Raw genomic sequence first — 19,474 nt, 5'->3', positions numbered from 1 at the left:
CTTCCAGTGACACAAACACAGCAAGGCTTCAGAGTCTCCACCTAACATATTCTTTCCCAGCACACTCCATTGCTTTGGCAACCCTTACTTCCCATTCTCCCGTGTCTTGGATGAGACGGAAACACATGGACTGGAGGCGAAAAAAATGCAATCTAGCCTGCGGCAGCTCATTATTATATGCAGGACGGCCACCGCCCCCAGTCACGTGGTGGAGGCAGCCTCAGTGACACCGTCAACAGTATCACCCGTTTCTGCGCAAGCATGGCACAATTTTTAAAGGGCTACCAGACCTGCATTGACAGATGAAAGTTGCCCCCCTCCCCAATTGCAAACAAAAATAAAGTTTGACTCCCCCCCCCCCACCAACTACACCAGAAAAGCCCTGATTACCCCTTTTCCATCCCAAATGCACCAAATGCAGAGCTCCCCCCTTTCCCACCTCGGTGGTGCCAGCTTTCCCTGGATGGGAAAGTGAAGGCGCACGAGTGCCGCATGTTGCTCGGAGGATCTGGAACTGCCGGTAAGATGGCTCCGCCTTCCATTTAAATATGTTTAAATAGCTGCTTTTAATATTCAAATCCAGGTCCAAGAGCAAAGTGGTGGATGTGCCGCCACGGAGCTTCCCCGTTGCCAGGAAGATTGGGCCCTGCGTTAAGCTTCGACCTTCCGGCCCCGCCCGGCTACAGAGCCCGACGCTGGGAGCTCAACAAAATCCAGCCCACACAGGTCTGCATTAGTGTAACAAATTTCCCATTGCTTTTTCACTTACCAGTTCACTATTATTTACATCCGAAACATCCACCTGATCCATAAAGTGGCAATCCGATGCAGTGGCATCTGCCCTTTGTCTGAAGCTACTGTACCATTTGGCTGTAAAGAGCAGGAGGTACCATTAGTCTCACCTAAGGAAGTGAAATATTACCAGAGGTCTTGTACTTTGGAAGTACTCTGAATTTTCCTGGCCCCGTGGAGACAGGGTTGGAGGTGGAGGTGGGGGTGGCGGGGGTGGGGGTGGGCCGCGTTGAGACTGCTCCCCGACACATTCCTACCTCTGGGGTATTTCCTGGGGTGGGCTGGAAACAGGATTGGCAGCCCACTCCACGGAAGCAGGCAGCCAATTAGAGCAATTAAGGCTCCACTTAGAGGCCATTTTGTGAAGGCGCCAGTAGCTTCCCACTGACAGATCAGCCGTTTGCAGAGTTCAGAGCCTGGCAGCTCATTAGAGGTAGACTCCTGGTGGCAGGGCAGGAGACCATCAGAACTAGAGCTCCATGCTCCAATGACAGGGTCATGGGGATCAAAGGCCGCAACCACATCTGAAACCAATCCTGCAGAGGGGTTTCCCCTCCAGCTCAATGACCCACTGGCTTCGGACCTTTTATTTGCTGTCTCTCTGCAGGCAACCAAGAGCACCTCCATGTTGAGGTGCCCTCGCGATCGCCTTTCTGCCTCAGCAGTGCCCACCTATTCCAGTGGACCTGCCAGCCGTCCAGTGCTGCAGGCCCTCTGATTGGGTTGCTAGCCTCTGGGAATTGTCTGCTGTTCTTCATAGGGCTGTGAACACAGAGGCAGCCAATTAGGAGGCCACATCCCTGAAAGTTGCACCAGCAGGTGTGCTGATGCCATGGGCAGTCTGCGGACCTTCATTTGGGCTTGACATCGGGTTCCCAACCACCGATGGAAAATTCAGCCCAACTTGTTAAGGGCTGATGGAACTACAGTCCTAATGTTCCTTGCTTCAATACACCGAAACAGATTAATTGGTCATCACCCTCATTGCTGTTTATACGATTTTGTTGTGCACATGATTGCAGCTACATTTGTCTATTTAACTATGTTCAACATTTGTCATTATGGGTGACGTACTTTAAGGTGTGATTAGGTGCTATATAAACGCAACTCTTTCTTTTCAGTCATTTATACTGACTTGGCAAATGAGAGGTACAGCAGAACAGAGGGAAGGGTGAAAGAAATGGAAAACTTGCTTTTGGCCTACCAATGTAGACATACAAAGATATTGGGTTCAAATTTGCGTGTGCCGTTAGTTAGATGAACCCTTTACCCACAAAGTTGCTAAAAGTGAAAGCTGCTGGTCTAGGGAAACAGGGCAACCAACAGTGTATCTCCTTAACCAATGAGGTTTAAAGATTGGTAAATAAACACATGAAGGACCGAGAAGGAGGGTGAATTAAAGGGAGTGAATGCTATGTTATTATCAGTTACAGAAAGAGAAATAAAGTGAGGGAAAGAATGATTGGATTCAGAGAGAAAAAAGAGACAGAAAGGAAATGTTAAAAAAGTTAATTAAAATTTGAATTTTTAAAAATTTCTCCAAAACATTCAAAATCTTAAACAATAGGACTCACTTGAAATAGTTAATTTTCAGTGCCACTTATCACGTTGTTAACAGAGTACTTCCACTTGAAATGACAGGACTTAACTTTCTGCTGCATGTGTAATGGACTATTAATGCGAAAACACAAGTTCTTAAAAATCACAGGGAGACTAAAAGCGAGATACCATTGTCATGAAGCTAACAGTGGAACAACACGACTTGGAAAGAAACATTTGGATATTCAAATTTAATTGCACATCTGTTGCTCGCCGGAAGTTGCTGTACCATTTACCCATGAGTAACAGTAAGTGCCATTACCCTTGCTGTTATTTTGACAGTAAATTCTGGCCAGTTACTTTTGGTTATATCATCACTCATTTCTGCATTAGTTCCAGAATGAAAAAAAAGATTTCTCCATAACTTTAATGCTCGAGTGTAGACGCAAAAATACCACTGCTGGGAATTCCATGGTAACAAGTTGTTCATATCAGCCTGACCCCAGGCCAGTGATGATATCTGATGTCTTCAAGATGTTTTAAACCAATGTCTTACTATGCAGGAATTATTGTGCTGAACACAAGTCAGATAGCCAGATATAAAACTTTCCTTTCACCACTAAGAATGATAAGTTAACTTCTGATCAGCATAGTTATATAAATTTACACCAAAAACATGAACTATTTAAATTGTGGTTACAGTGTTCAATCCTGGTTTCATTCAGTTTCATCCCAGATACACAAATATATATTTTGTTGTATTTTGCTCAGTTCTCTAAATTTTCTCTCCCTATCTTCCTAACCATCCGATTTTCCTTCTGGTCTCTTCAAAGCTTCTTCCAGTTCTCCTTAGCCAATATATGTTTCCATCGTGGTCTCCTGATCTCTTCTTCCAGCTAGATTTTGCATTCATCCAGCTCTCATCCAGCTCTCTACTTTCAGGCCAAGTTTGATTTCTGTTCCAATTCCTCCAGCTGGTCTTTCTGGCCAAACTTTGTTTCCATTGCTCCTATATTTGTTCTCAGAAGGAATATTGAATAAATTTATCTGCCAAGGCTTTCCACGCACACTCGCCAGCTTGTGATTTTGCCCCATTAATTTTAATGGGCAGGAAAAGTGTGGGCACAAAAGCAATAAAACCTTGACCATGGGTTATAGTTTTGGTCTTCATCCTTGATATCCATCTAAATTTATCGTCATGGGCAAGTATCTCTGTGGAAGTCAGCTCATCTAACTGAAAGGTTTCAATTTGAAGGGAATGACGGAAACATCAGCAACACTTCGTGATGGCTCAGGGTTCCGAATGCAGAGTACTTCATACAGTTGAAGTGAATTGGCCACTGCCTTAGTGTGTTGCATACAAAGTTGTGTGGCATGGGCTTTTTGTCTCCGAAGCCTCTTTGTTAGGCAGAGCATTAATAAAGTCAGTGAAAGTTTTTCCTTAGGGTTTACTGTAACCTATCTCCAAGATTATGTGGCCTTGGTTACAAGGTTCCTTGGATAGTAGACTGCAGTGGTACTGCAATAAAAGCATTTTGAAATGATGGGCTGAATTTTATGGGCCCCCTAGGGATGGGAACGGAGGCAGGAAAGCCCATAAAATTGTGTAGGAAGGTGAGGGGCAGAGTGCCCGCCGTCTTCCCAACGCCTTGGAATTTAGTCTGGGGTGGGGAAGGCCAGAGATGGCCTTCCCACCCAGAGGCCGGTTGAGGCCCTTAAGTGGCCAATTAGTGGAAACTTAAGGGCCGCTTCCAGCCGCCACTGGTATTTTACCAGCAGCTGATTGGAGCCCTGCCATATGGGAAGGTCGCCCAGCAAAAACAAGGCCGCCTCCCTGCAGACTTGCACAGGAGGGGGCCCCCTGCATGAGCAATCTGTGGCCCTCGGAGGGCCCCCAGCAGCAAAGGCCATCCCTCAGCTAACAACCGCCCCATCCTCAATGACCCACCCCCCATTTTGGCTGGGGCTGGACTGGCCCTAGCGACCCCGCCACACTTACCTCAAGTCCGGGGCTCCAGGGCTGGTCCTGGCCCTGGACCTCTTGTAGTACCTGCAATGGCCACTGCTCTTGGTGGCGCTGCCAATACTACTGAGCTGCCAACCCTCTAATTAGCTGGCATCTCTTGGAGGCAAGATCCCCGTCCTTAAAGGGATTAGGACCCCAGTGCCGGGCAGTTAACTTCCCGAGTGCCATTAAATGGAGCCGGGGGGTGAGGGGGGGGTGGTCTCCAAAGGGCCAAGGTGGAGTTCCCCTCGCCTTTTGGGCCTGGCATCAGGACCCCTGCCAAATCCATAAAATTCTTATTCTTATTCTAAGGTCCCATCTGATTCAATTGCAATGTTAGTTGCATTCACTCCACAATGGACTGAATGCTGCCATTTGTTAGTTTAGCAGATTACAAGTAATCAAGGGACACAGGCATAGCACAGGAAGATGGAGTTGATCATCCATAATCTTATTGAATGACGAACCAGACGTGAAAGACCACATGGCCTACTTCTGCTCTATTTTCTTATGTTTTTATTACATCCCCTTATGGTTTCCTAGGAATAGAAATAAATAAAGAACTTGCATTTATGTAGTTCCTTATCACTTCCTCAGGATGTCCCAAAAGCACTTCTCAACCAAAGAACTACTTTTCAATTGCAACCATTGTTATTTACAATTTGCATGCAAGGTCCCACAGCCAGCAGAATGTTGGTTTGGAGGCCTTATGCTCAAATCTTAAAGATGCTTTCTTGAAAGGCTTCAACATGGTGGCAGTTTGCAAAAACAACCTTAAGGAAAGGATGTACAGATGTCCATAAAGGACAACTGTCAGACAGATCAATGGGTAAATATCGTACTTGATCTCAGCCTTGTCAACCTACCTATCAGGGAAGTTTTCCCACAATACCTTTTGTAGAAGTGGCCATGGTTCGGGAAGACTATGGACAGAACTAGCAGTCCAAACCTTGACATTCATTCAACAGCAGAATTGTATATTACTGCAATCTGTGATACTGTGGCACAACACATAATTCACTCCTTAATCACCATCACTCCAGGAGATCATCTCTGGTTCAATAGAGAATGTAGGGGGACAAGCCAAGAGTACCACCAGTCATGCTTGTGTCCCTTGATTACTTGTAACCATCTTCAGCCAGAAGTGCCGAGTGGATGATCCATCTTGGCCTCCTCCTGAGGTCCACAGCATCACAGATGCCAGTCTAATGCCATTTCAATTTTTATTTTATTATTTAGAGATACAGCACTGAAACAGGCCCTTCAGCTCACCGAGTCTGTGCCAACCATCAACCACCCATTTATACTAATCCTACATTAATCCCATATTCCTACCACATCCCCACAATTCCCCTACCACCTACCTATAATAGGGGCAATTTATAATGGCCAATTTGCCTATCAACTTGCAAGTCTTTGGCTGTGGGAGGAAACCGGAGCACCCGGCGAAAACCCACGCGGTCACAGGGAGAACTTGCAAACTCCGCACAGGCAGTACCCAGAATTGAACCCGGGTCACTGGAGCTGTGAGGCTGCAGTGCTAACCACTGCACCACTGTGCCGCCCAATTCACTCCATGTGATAGCAAGAAATAGCTAAGTACATAGATACAGAAAAAGCTATGGGCCCTGACAAAATCCTGGCTGTAGTGCTGAAGACTAGTACTCCAGAACTAGCCGTGCCTCCAGCCAAGATGTTCCAGTACAGCTATGACACTGGTTTCTACCTGACAAAGTAGAAAATTGCCCATATATGTCCTATCCACAAAAAGCAAGACAAATCCAATCCAGCCAATTACCACCACATCAGCCTACTCTCAATCATCAGCAAAATGCTATCGGCAGTGCTTTCAAGTGTCACTTACTCAGCAATAAACTGCTCACCGATGCTCAGTTTGGATTCTGCCAGGACCACTCAGCTCCTGACCTCCTGAATTCCAGAAGTTAGGAGAGAGTGACTGCCCTTGACATCAAGGCAGCAATTGACTGAGTATGGCATCAAGGAAACCTAGTAAAATTGAAGTCAATGGGAATCAGGGAAAATTTCTCCACTGGCTGGAGTCATACCTAGTACAAAGCAAGATGATTGTGGTTGCTGGAGGCCTTTCATCTCAGTCCCAGGACATCACTGCAGGAGTTCCTCAGGGTAGTCCTAGGCCCAACCATCTTCAGCTGGTTCCACAATGATCTGCCCTTCATCATAAGGTCATAAGTGGGGATGTTCACTTATGATTGTACAGTGTTCAGTTCCATTTGCAACTCTTCAGATAACAGAACAGTCCTGCCTGCATACAGCAAGACCTGGACAACATTCAGGCTAGGGCTGATAAGTGGTAAGTAATATTTGCACCACACAAGTGCCAGACAATGATTGTGAACAACAGGAGTGAGTCTAACCACTTTCCCTTGATATTCAATGGCATCAACCTTGTTGGATCATCAACATCCTGGAAGGTCACAATTGACCAGAGACTTAACTGATCCAGCCACATAAATATTGTGGCTACAAGAGCAGGTCAGAGGGGGAAGACTCACCTCCTCACTCCCCAAAGTCTGTAGACCATCTATGAGGAGTTTGATGGAATACTTTCCACTTCCCAAATGAGTGCAGCTCCAAGAACATTCAAAAACCTTCCAATACAAAACAACCCACTTTATTGACACCCATTCACCACCTTAAACATTTACTTCCTCCACCACCATTGCTGCAGTGTGCACCATCTCCAAGATGCGCTGTGGCAACTCGCCAAGGCATTTTTGACAGCACCTCCCAACCCTGTGACCTCTATCACCTAGACGGACAAGGGCAGCAAACGCATGGGAACATCACCACCTTCAAGCTCCCTTCCAATTAACACATCATTCTGATGTCAAAATATATCGCTATTCCTTCAGTATTGCTGGGTCAAAATCCTGGAATTCTCTCCCTAACAGCTCTGTAGGAGTAGCATCAGCATACAGACTGCAGTGGTTCAATAAAGTGGCTCATCACCACCTTTTCAAGGGCATTTAGGAATGGGCAAAAAGTGCTAGCCTTGTCAGCAATGCCCACATTCTTTGAATGATTGAAACAAATTCAATGAACTCAGACTCAATATGGCTCAATTTTCATTCTGCAAGATGTTGGGCTGAATTTTACAGACCCCTGCAGTTGGGGGTTGTGGCGGGGGATGGGGCAGTGGGGGGCTGGAAAATGCTCCAGGAGTGGCCCGCCACAGTCCTCGACGCCGGGAAGGCCCAGCTTCATATTACCGGCAACAGCAAGGCCTCGTGGCGGCTCCCCTGTCCCTCAGCAACGGGAGCCCAATATAAATATATTAATTAATGTAAATAAATGAATTGATTACCGTCGCGCTCCCGCCGTCCATCCCGGAATGATATTGGTGCTGGTGGCTAGCACTCCCGCGCCTTTGGGTCCCCATCTGGGGATCTGAGGCAGAACACTGGTGGGGAGGGGGGATTAGGTCAGGTTTTCATTGCAGGAGGTGGGGGAGCAACATCAGAGCCATTTCACTGGTGTAGGGGATGGTGGGAAGGGGTTAAGTTTAAAGTTTATGAACCTTGTGGGGGAAGGACTGGTGCACAAGGCAAATATTTTGGTTGGGGGGGGGGGGGAAGAGGGCAAGAAATTAAATCTATGGTTGTTGAGGAGATGGGAGGGGCAAGATCAATTAATTAAATTTTTTAAAATCCATTCTCCTTTAAATATCTAAATCTAACGATAGGGCTCGAAGCCCTTTAAAAATGCCGGGAACGGACCACCCGCCCTCCCCCTCCACGTCATCATTGTGGGGGGGGGCGGTCTGCCCTGGCCATTTAAATGAGCTGCTGCGTTTATTATCGTGGCAGCTGCACGACATGTGGTCTGACAGGCGGACCACCATTCTTTACATCCGCCGCTGATTGCAGGGGTTGGAATGTGAAATGCAGCCTGTTATTTCCCGTTGATAAGAATGAGCAAATGCTGCTACATGAATCAATTTTGATTTCTCATAAAACACTGTACAGAGGCCTACAGGAAGCAAAGATTCCATTTTTAGAAGTAGTTTTGCTGGATAATGCCCTAGACCTGACAAAATGGTGCAAAAGGTAACATTACCAACTTTCTCTTCATGTCGTATGGAATATACTATGTGAAAAATAATCATTTTCCCGTCTCTTTCTGCCATGCTCCACTGCATGTTCCCAAACAACAAAATGTGGAAGGTATGAATCCAAATGACAAAATATGGTAGTACTAGCCAAAGTAATCAACCAGGCAGGAAAATAGAAGGTTCTATAAAGTATGAAAAAGAAACTGGCTTAAACAGTAAGGAACAAAGCTCTGATACATTTCCATCATTTACAATGTCATCTGGAATAGTTTAATTATAGTATAATTTTAGAATATAATCCAAATCTTTCTATTATGTAGAATTTCCTAGTGAGTTTTGTCTTGATGTGGTCCAAATGAAATAATGTTCTCTTGTAGATGTTAACAAGCTGGTAGCATTAATGGAGAAACTCCTTCATTGGCCTGACTAAATTAGCAAAATTTAAGCCAAAATCTGGATCTTTCAAATCAACAAACTTCATTCTGTAAGTTTTAAAAGTTTAAATCTCTTGCACATCTGCATAGCTCCAATTTGAAAAGATTGGACTTTATTCTTATGATGAAATCATTGTTGGACCATAGAGGTAAACCACCTAGCAGCCATAAAAAAAACAGATGATTTCCATCGCTGATTTTATTTTTACAAATCTGCTTTCTTTGATGAAATTCGATATATTTTGGCAGGCAGTTCCAGATACACTACTACATGCCAATGAGAATAAGGAATATACCTCAGATTTCCTTGCGTTCTTGGGATTTCCACTGTTGAAATTTATGGCAAATTTCTTTGACACCTTTTGATTTTGGTCATTTCCAGCACTTGTCGGTGAAGCTAGACAAAACAAAATCATACATTACACCGCAGACAGATTTAAGCATATCCTGCCATACAGTAATTATATAAATCTAAAAAGGGTTGCTATAAAGTATGTTAATTTATTCCCCAACTCATACATTATTTGACATTTGACATACTGTTTGACATTAAAATTCACTCCATTCAATGGCCTCCATATCAGTCAAAAGGAAGGATGCTGGATATTGGGCAAGATGCCATATGCAAACTTTTCATCCTAGATGCGGCACTACTGAAGCAAATGGCTGGCCAAGATCTGACAATCTAGCCAAATGTATGGCTAGCAAATTCAAGTATCAGATCATCCTTGAGCTTGATTATGCAAAATGTGAAAAAAATGATGTAAACATCTGAATTTACACCACCAAATTAAAACAGGTACATTTTGAAAGAATATTTTCAATGAAAGGATAATGTAGAGAATACATAATTAATAAAATAATATATCTGCAGCTCTATTATAACAAAAAAAGGCAGCTTACAAGTCACAGTAGTAACGTAGCTGGTGGGGTTGCTCCAGCTGCCACTCTCTTTTGCTTTGGTAACTCGCACCCCAAATTCATAAACAGTATTTGGTTTAAGATTGTCTATCATTGTTTCACTTGTTGGGCAGCATTGATACAGCCATTTGTTGTTTTTTTCTTTTTCTCTGTACCGAACAGTATAATGCCTAAAGGAAAAATTAAAAGCATTACAAGCTGATTAGGGAGTTTCTTTTCATTTGTTCATGGGATAAGAGTGTCACTGGCAAGGCCAGCATTTGTTGCCCATCCCTAGAATCATAAAATCATAGAATGGTTACAGCACCAGGAGGAGGCCATATGGCCTGCCGTATCCATGCCAGCTCCCTGCAAGAGCAACTCACCTAGCCCCATTCCCTTGCCTTTTCCCCATAGCCCTACAATTTTGTTTTTTTAAGAGATTGCTTGTATCAATCTAATCAACCTAATACCATCAGTAAGATGGTGCAACTTTGCAGAAGAAAATTCAATTTACCATGTGTCCAATACAACTACAGTCACAATATGTTTACGTCTTCATGCCAAGTTTTATTAAAAAGAGAACATTCATCCCAGTACGCTACACCTGCTGAAGGTCTCATCTTTCAAATGAAATAAGGAAACTGCTTGACTTTGCTTGTCAAGAATCCAATGAATCCAATGAAACAGAGGGCCCGACATCCCCTTTTTTCCACCAAAAACAGGAAAAAGCATGGATTTCAACAAAATCAATTGACCTCTGATGAAATCATAAGGACACTTAGCTTTCAAATGTAAAGTTTGTGAGAATGCAACACTTGGAATATAAAAGTAGCAGCAACTCACAGTGCACTGTAATAATTATCCTTTAATACTTCTCAAGTAGCTAATAAGCCACCAAAACAACATAACTATCAAAAGGTTTGATCATCCAGAGGGCATAATTGTTGGAGAAAATATCTGAACACCATCAGATAAAAAGCTGGTTTGGGGAAACAAAACCCTATAAGTTCTAGTGATGACAATAATGGAGCAACAGTAACATTTTTGGGGGAGGGGACAACCCTCTAGAACGCAAAGAGGCACAGCAACACATCACATGTAAAATCACTGCTATTTCTGCTGCTGGAGGGACATGTCAGGAGGGCCAGATGAAAGTGTCCAACTAAAAGATCTAAGTGGTACGACACGAATACGACTATAAATCAGAAGAAATTTGGATTTGTTGACATTACAAGAAGGTACAATATCCACAAAGCCATGGAAATGTGAGGAGAAAGTCCACTATAAAGAATCCGATTCAAAATATCCTGCAAAATATCCTGGATTGAACCTTTCATTTCCTTAGAATGCTCCATAGTGTTTCACAGGAACAGAAATAGGCCATTTAACTCCCCCGAGCCTATTCCACTATTCTATCACAACGTTGCTGATCTGTACCTCCATTTGCTTCCTAGGTCAGCTGTGGCTCAGTGAAAGCACACTCACCTCTGTGTCGAAGTAGGTTCAAGTCTCACTCCAGAGACTTGGGCACATCATCTAGGCTGACAACTCAGTGCAGTAAAGTGCTGTCTTTCGGTATTACACCGAGGCCCAAGCTGCCTTTTCAAGTGAATGGAAAAGATCGCATGGTACTGTTTGAAGATCAGGGAAGTTCTCCCCAGTCTGCAGGTCAACATTTATCCCTCCACCATCAATATTAAAACAGATTATCTGATAATTATCTTATTTATGTTTGTGGGATCTTGCTGTGTGCAAATTAGCTGCCACATTTCTTACATTACAACAGTGACTACATTTAAAAAGTACTTGATTAATTGTAAAGCACTTTGGGATCTTCTGAGGTTGTGAAAGGTGCCATATAAATGCAAATCATTATTTTTCTTTTTTACTTCATTGCCTTTGCTCCATATCCCTTGATCCCCTTACCTAGCAAACATCTATCAAGCTCAGTCTTGAAAATTTCAACCCACCCAGCACTGTATTTCAATGTATTGGAAAATGCTTCAAATAAATAGTGGAACTCTGCTTCCTGTGCAGATTGAATAACTGGGAGAGGAGAACAGCACACCCAACTCGTAGCAGTCCTGATCCTTCAATAGGTGTGCTGGGGAGTAGAGCCGTGCCTCCTAAAAAGTAAACCTTGGAATCAATTTTCACTGTGAGCAGATGGGAGGGTGGGAAGAATGCGAAAGGAAGGGTATATTTTCTCAATTTTATTGAAAACTGTTCTCTAATATGCCATTTAGGAATTAATTATTTTTCTTCTTGTTGTAAAACTTCTTCCTTTCAGTAGCAACAGATAATCTATGACTAGGAGAAAAAGTTTTAATTAATTTTCGTCCATCTAGAAAAAAGAAGCTAAAATGACACACATATAAACTAAAAATATTTGCATTTATCAGAAAAACACAAGTGCTACTGATCTACTAATGAAGGCATAAGAAATGTGAATTCTGTTGTATTACTGGCCTTTTTCTATCTTTTGTATTGTGAATTTTATGTACTTTTATAGATATATGTTTTGTATAAGCTTTTGGTAAATGAAGAGTTAATTTTAGCTGTGTACCTTACTGAAAAAATTGCTGCCTATACAGTTTGAGTCAACCAGAATTACATTGTGATGCAGACTAATAACAAACAGATAAAGGGAAAGAAAAGAACAGATATCGAAAACTATGCACTAGTTATGATCAAAATGTAAGAGAAAAGCAGGATGAGTCTCATCGGAAGTGTATGATCTAATGGACCTCAAGGTTATAATGGACTGTTAGTACACATTGTTTTGCACGTGATCATGATTAATATACAAACTGAAGTACTGACAAACGAAATGACAGGACCAATCGAAACAGCGGTGCATATGAACCAACCAATCAGTGTACAGGAGAAGCCACTGGCTACGAAGAATAAAGGAGAGGTTTGGTGCACAGATCTGAAGAAGACAAAAGGAGAGACAAGAGAAGAGAAGTCACGAGCCGTCTGTGCCACTAGAGCCAGTGGAGAGTAAAGGCCGTCTGGACTCGGATATCGACTGCCTCGGATTTGTTAAGAATTGCTTTTCTCCTTCATAAATCATCCTGATACCACTACGTCAGATGACTCCTTGTCTGAATTTTTATTGTCTGGTCCAAGAATAAGTTATAAGGTTCTAAATCATACAAATTTTCAGCAGGCTGTGTCAATCAATCTGGCAAGGTATTATTGAGCAGGTTTCCCTGGAGTGTTAAAATCAAGGGCCAAGGTGTCAACATATCCTGGGGTCCATGTGTCCAGACTTCCTAAGAAAATAAATGCCCTGCATAATTGGCAGTATATCCAATTCTACAATTGTCACTAAATCGTTAGCAATATCAGTCGAACCCGGAACCAAACAAACCTGCACCGCTGCTCGCCTGGGATTAATTAATGTTACCACTTGAAATGAAAAATACCCACTGAAGTGACGTATGTTACTGGAAATTATTATTACAAAGGAAGCCTAAGAAATCCATTGCATCTAGCAAGAGTCAGACTTTAAGAAATTTTGGAATAGGACATTGACGTCATGTCTGCCTGAGATATACCGTTACATGCATCATTTAGATAAAAGTACATCATGAGTCAATCAAAACTTATAGAAGCAAACTACTGGGTTTAATAAACACAGAACGGGCTCTAAAAACCAAATGAGCACCAGGATATTTGTTAGATGCATCTAACTCTGTTGAACTCATCCAAAATTAACCAGTTTGTTTTTGATTATAACGTTCACTTCTCTTAAAGAGGGATCCTGGTTGGCCTTTTAGAGCCAGAAATTCCTGCATACCAAGATGAGCACTCATTTCTAGGCTCTAAAAAATAGTACTGGCCATTTAATTCCACCATAGATTCCCCACTTAAATAGCATTAGAAAACTTTCAAAAATGTAACTTTGGTTCCCTCTTTGGAACAATGCTAAAATGCGAACACTGCCCAGGGTTTAAAGACAACCATCATCTACAATATCACTGAATTAAATTCTGGTTCCATGTAGCAAATTCTAGTGTGCAGGACTGACATTTCCTTGTAAAAAAAAAAAAATCCCTTTTTCAATACCTGTCACTATCCAGTTTATAAACTCAAATTTTTTTTTGTTTGTTTCCATATTAAAGAATGTGAAAGAACAGCAATAAATTAATTACACAAATATAGCATTAATTAATATATTTAATAAGGTTCACTTTCACTTTTTGCAGTGTTTATTTTTGGTGTAATTTTTATTGTTATTCATTTTTGAAGCACCCTTTAATGGATGATTCAGCTAAAGCTAAAACAAGACTGCTAATTAGATGTTCTTATTAATTCTGTGACTTTAGCTTTTCTTTTTTGTTTCATTCTTGGTCACAGAAGTGCCAGGCAATGACCATCTCAAACAAGAGAGAATCTAACCATCTCTCCTTGATGTTCAATGGCATTACAATCGCTGAATCCCCCACTATCAACACCCTGGGGGTCACCATTGACCAGAAAGTGAACTGAAGTAGCCATATAAATACCGTGGCTACAAGAGCAGGTCAGAGGATAGGAATTCTGCGGCGAGTAACTCACCATCTGACTCCCCAAAGCCTGTCCACCATCTACAAGGCATAAGTCAGGAGCGTGATGGAATACTCTCCACTTGCCTGGATGGGTGCAGCTCCAACATAGAACCATAGAAAAATTACGGCACAAACCATTCAGCCCGTCGTGTCCGTGCCAGCCAAACAAACTAGACACCCAATCTAATCCCACCTTCCAGCATCTGGTCCATAGCCTTGCAGGTTTCTGCATTTCAGTTGCATGTCCAGGTACCTTTTAAAAGAATTGAGGGTTTCTGCCTCCACCACCTTTCCTGGCAGTGAATTCCAGACACCCACCACCCTCTGGGTGAAAAAGTTTTTTCTCAAGTCTCCTCTAATCCTTCTACCAATCACCCTAAATCTGTGCCCCCTGGTAATTGACCTCTCCGCTAGGAGAAACAGGTCCTTCTTGTCTACTCTATCTAGGCCCCTCATAATTTTGTACACCTCAATTAAGTCACCCCTCAGCCTCCTCTGTTTTAGGGAAAACACTCAAGAAGCTCAACACCATCCAGGACATAGCAGCCTGCAGGATTGGCACCCCATCCACCACCTTCAACATTCACTCCCTCCACCATTGATGCACAGTGGCAGCAATGTGTATCATCTGCAAGATGCACTGCAGCAACTCACCAAGGCTCTTTAGACAGCACCTTCCAAACCCACGACCTCTAGGCCTTGAAGGACAAGGGCAGCAGATACATGGGAATACCACCACCTGCAAGTTCCCTTCCAAGCCACACATCATCCTGACCTGGAACTACTTTGCCGTTCCTTCACTGTCGCTGGGTCAAAATACTGGAACTCTCCTCCTAACAGCACTGTGAGTGTACCTACACCCCTAGGACAGCTGCGGTTCAAGAAGGTGGCTCACCACCACCTTCTCAAGGGAAATTAGGGATGGGCAATAAATGCTGGCCTAGCCAGTGACGCCCACATCCCAAGAACAAAAAAAAAAATTCAACTTCATTTTTTCTTTTGTTAAATTATTTATATTTGTCAACTTTTTCCCTTCAATTCTTTTTCTGTTTAATATTTCAGAAATGGACAAATAACTGATCTCCATTCCCCGTATTGTCTTTTATTTTTCTGTTCATTATCTGCTTTTTCTTTTCCTTTTACTGCCCTCTTTTATATCCCTCATTCATACTGGTCTAATTTGTAATCATTTCTTTCCCCCAAGCAGTTTTGTAACTGCTGTATTAGAAACAGCTTTCCTTTCTTTCTAATGCCAATGTTAAGACACTCGGGGAGGGAAGAATGGGATACAGTTCGAAAACAGGGATCGTGATGCACGATTAATGCACCCCCATTGGTTGTGATACTCATTTAAATGATTGCAGCATGTAGCCAATGCTAAACATGCCGTTGAGTGCCTGCATTCCTGAGATGGGGACACAAAATCTTAAGAGGTTAGTACCACTTAAGGCTAGCCTGCTCTGCTTAAAGTAAGCCTGCACCTCTGAAAGGGGAGGTGCATTTTGCCTTGAGCAGGTGTTGGAATTCATTGAAGAAGTGACTTGGATCTGAAAATGGCACAGAAATGGCACAACATGGCTCCAAGGTTCTCCAATGCAGCACTGGAGGACTTAGTGCAGGAGATGAAAAGGAGGAGAGAGGTCCTCTATCCACAGGGGGCCAGGAGGCCATCCAGACAAACTCTGGGAAGGCAATGGAGCAGACAGCTGCAGTGGTCAATGCCAGGAGTGCAGCCCCAAGGACCTGGATGCAGTGCTGAAAGAAGTTCAATGACCTCACACGAATGATCAAGATCAGTGAAAGCAACTTCAAATGCCACATTCCACCAACTGCACCACTAGCCTCACACACTGCTCAATGCACCACACCCCCATCACTCACCTACCAATGATCTGCATCAATCACGACTCATGCTTCACATCCATTGCTTCACTTCACCCTTAAACACTCAGCACACCCGCATCTCACAGCTTGTACACACTGCCAGTTATTCAATCATGACAGTCACATCATTCAAACACATTGCAGCGCACTCACTGATACTCTTCCCTTCTCTTGCAGGACAAGGTGATGCATAACTGAAGGCAGAAGCACCTAACTGTTCTTACCCCCATGGAGGAGACAGTGCTTACCTTCATTGGAGCGGCCATGACTGAGGCTATGTCCATGGTTGAAAGGATTGAACATGATACTACATTCCCAACTAATCCTCCTTCACACATTCCACACCCCCTCATCCCACAATCTCTTCTGATTCCCAAACTGCAGGTGGTGTAAGCATCCACTTCTTGCTCCCCTGCCCCCTTCCCTCACAATATCCCTGTCCTTATGCCTTTCTACTTTCAGATACCCAGGAACTGCAACCTGGCGAGGCCATGGTGCAGAAGCACAAGACACAAGAGGAAGAGACGGAAGATGATGAAACACTGTCACTCAATCTCACACTCACAGCCACCAGCTCAGACATCAGCACTGCACAAACTTTAGAAGGTAGCACTGAGGTAGGATCTGCATGTGGTGAGTCACCAAACACAAATGGCTTGAAGCCAGGGAAGGGGGAAATGGTAGCGCAAACGAAAACCTCCTGCAGGGCAAGGTCACACACAAGTTCTGCTGCAGAGGACTCAGATGAGAAGTTTGATGGGGTAGTGTGCAGAAAAAGAATGATGGGCATGCACAATGAAATGTTTGGTGCATTGGTAGGCTTGCCAGAAAGCCTGCTATCACTGTCAAGGAGCATGGAGGAGTCTGGAACCAACTTGATACAAGGGCTATGCGCAGAACTTGGAACCCATCCTTTCCAGCAGGGAAGTGGCGGCCAACTCCATTAAAATACTTGCAGATTAAAACATGATGCAGCGTCTGATGGCTGATGGCTCAGCTTCCATTGCCCACTGTCTGAGTGCTGCAGTGGAAGCTCAGACTGACATCATGCAATCTCAGCTTATCACCATGCAAGCACAGCTTGGTGCCAAGGGACTTGCAGGGTGTCACAGCAGTCCAGCAATCTGTCCTCCAACAGATTTCTAGGATTGCTGAGGTGCCACCCCGGTGGAATGGAAGTGACGTTGAGGATGACAGCATTTATCCTCACACCTCTGCTACTCTACTAATGCCCTTGCTGTTTCTGTCTGCCAGCCAGCCCGGAACGCTGCTCCCCATGCTGAGGTAGTGCAGTCTGAAGCTGGGCCCTGTAGCGACAGAGTTGCTTGAAGGCACCCTGCAAGGCCATAGGCAGTCTCCCCCAGTGAAAGTCAGCGGCATTCCACCAGCCATGCTGCAACAGAGGGGGCAGCAGGGGTGGGGGGGGGGGCGGCGGTGGGGTGGGGGGGGGGGCGTGAGTGGGGGGTGATTAGCACTGTGTAGGCACACTAGGCCAGGAAAAGGCACAGGGAAGACAGACACTACGGGAATGCACAAGGGTGAACAGTTGACTTTTGTATGGAAAGTTGGATTGTTTGTTTCATAAAGTTGGTTTGGAATGGTTGTTTTGCGGTGACTTTTACTTTAGCATTGTGGCCAAGAGGACACTGTAGTGGCCAGTAACAGAAGGAAGGTAAGGTGTGGGATTGTAGGTGAATGGGGAATTGGGGTTGCATTCACTGGCACCGCAGTCGGATTGAGTCGATCATTGACAGCCAGGGTCAGAAAGTGGGTGTGGTGGTGGCCTCCTCTCATTCCTCTTCCTCCTCTTCCTCCTCAGCTGCTCACCATACACATGGTGGCAAGGGCTGTGCCTTCATGATGGCGAAGTTGTGCAGGATGCAGCAGACCACCATGAATCGTGTCACACGCTCTGCTCAGTACTGTAGGGCTCCTCCAGAGCAGTTCATGCAGCGGACACATTGCTTAAGCACCCCATTCATCTGCTCGATGATATTTCATGTGGCAGCAAAGCTCTTCTCATATCCATGTTTCCATGTATGGTTGGGTTACGCACCGGAGTCATAAGCCACGTGATCAGCACCTGTCGCCCAGTAGCCACACTCTGTTTTGATGTGGTGTCTCAAAGGCTGATGGTACAGCAGACTGGCACAGAACAAAGGCGTCATAACTACTGCATGACATGCTGAACATGGTCACACACCAACTCCACATTCAGTGGCACCCTTTGCGGTTACGGTACATCTCTGCATTTAGAACACAAGGATCATACGTCCTGGCCTTACCAACAACCTTCTGCAGGTTGATGACACATGCAAGACTGTTGTGATCGACAAAGAACTTACAAGGCTCAATGTGGACATTGCTGTGCTGCAAGAAACTAGGTCGCTCAAAATAGTTCCCTTAAAGAGAAACACTACACATTCCTCTGATAGGGGAAAGCCCAAGAGGTGAGCATGGAGTGGGTTTCACAGTAAAAAACACACTGCTTGCAATGACTGAACCCCCCCACAGAGGACTGAGAGAGACTTCTTATTCTTCACTTGTCAACAACCTCATGTGCATCTATGCCCCGACACCCGCCTCCACTCCTGATGTCAAGGATCAGTTCTATCAGTCACTTGATGCTGCCATCAGTAGAATTCCCAGCACTGAGAGACTGTATCTTCAATGCAAGGGAGGATACCGACTACACAGCTTGGCCAATGTGCATAAGTCACCAGGGGATTGGCCAGATGAACAAAATGGACAGAGGTTGCTAGAGCAATGCTGTCACCGTGGACTCTGTGTGACAAACAGCTACTTCCAGGTCAAGCCTTGCCACAGGGTGTCCTGGCGACATATGAGATCATGCACTTCACCAGCTAGACCTTATCATCACCAGATGACCACCCTCAACAGTGTCCTCATCATTCACAGCTATCACAGCACTGACTGTGGCATTGACCATTCCCTAGTGTGGAGCAAGGACAGGCCCCAGACAAGGAAGCTACACCACTCCAAAAAGAAAGGGTGACCTTGGATTAACACGTGCCATATCACTGACCCAAACAGGACCCAGGAGCTCCTCAACATCCTCAATCAAGCTCTTTTGGACAACAATGCCCAAGCCCAGAGTGCGGTATTAAAATGGGATCATCCATAACTCTTCACTCACTGCGTATGGGGAAATAGATCGGAGGAATGCTGACTGGTTTGAGGCTTTATTGGACTGAAATGAAGCCAGTTACTACAACCAAGAGGACAGCCCTCATCAACTACAACAAGA

General features: G+C 44.2%; 1 protein-coding gene across 14 annotated transcripts in view; it reads right to left on the bottom strand.

Moving 5' to 3' along the window:
- The window catches only part of LOC137374607 (fibronectin type III domain-containing protein 1-like), a 323,625-nt gene that overhangs the window by 239,307 nt on the left and 64,844 nt on the right, over positions 1-19,474 (bottom strand). For all 14 annotated transcript variants that reach the window (XM_068040959.1, XM_068040964.1, XM_068040968.1 and 11 more), the window contains exons 5-6: positions 9,767-9,954; positions 9,160-9,260 (exon numbers count right to left, since the gene is read on the bottom strand). In XM_068040959.1, coding sequence (XP_067897060.1) covers positions 9,160-9,260; positions 9,767-9,954 — 289 coding nt within the window. The remainder of the gene's footprint in view (positions 1-9,159; positions 9,261-9,766; positions 9,955-19,474) is intronic.

Source organism: Heterodontus francisci, chromosome 10 (assembly GCF_036365525.1).
Source record: "Heterodontus francisci isolate sHetFra1 chromosome 10, sHetFra1.hap1, whole genome shotgun sequence".
NCBI lineage: Eukaryota > Metazoa > Chordata > Chondrichthyes > Heterodontiformes > Heterodontidae > Heterodontus > Heterodontus francisci.
Note: the sequence above shows the minus strand (reverse complement) of the source record. Positions and strands in the feature narration are given on the sequence as shown.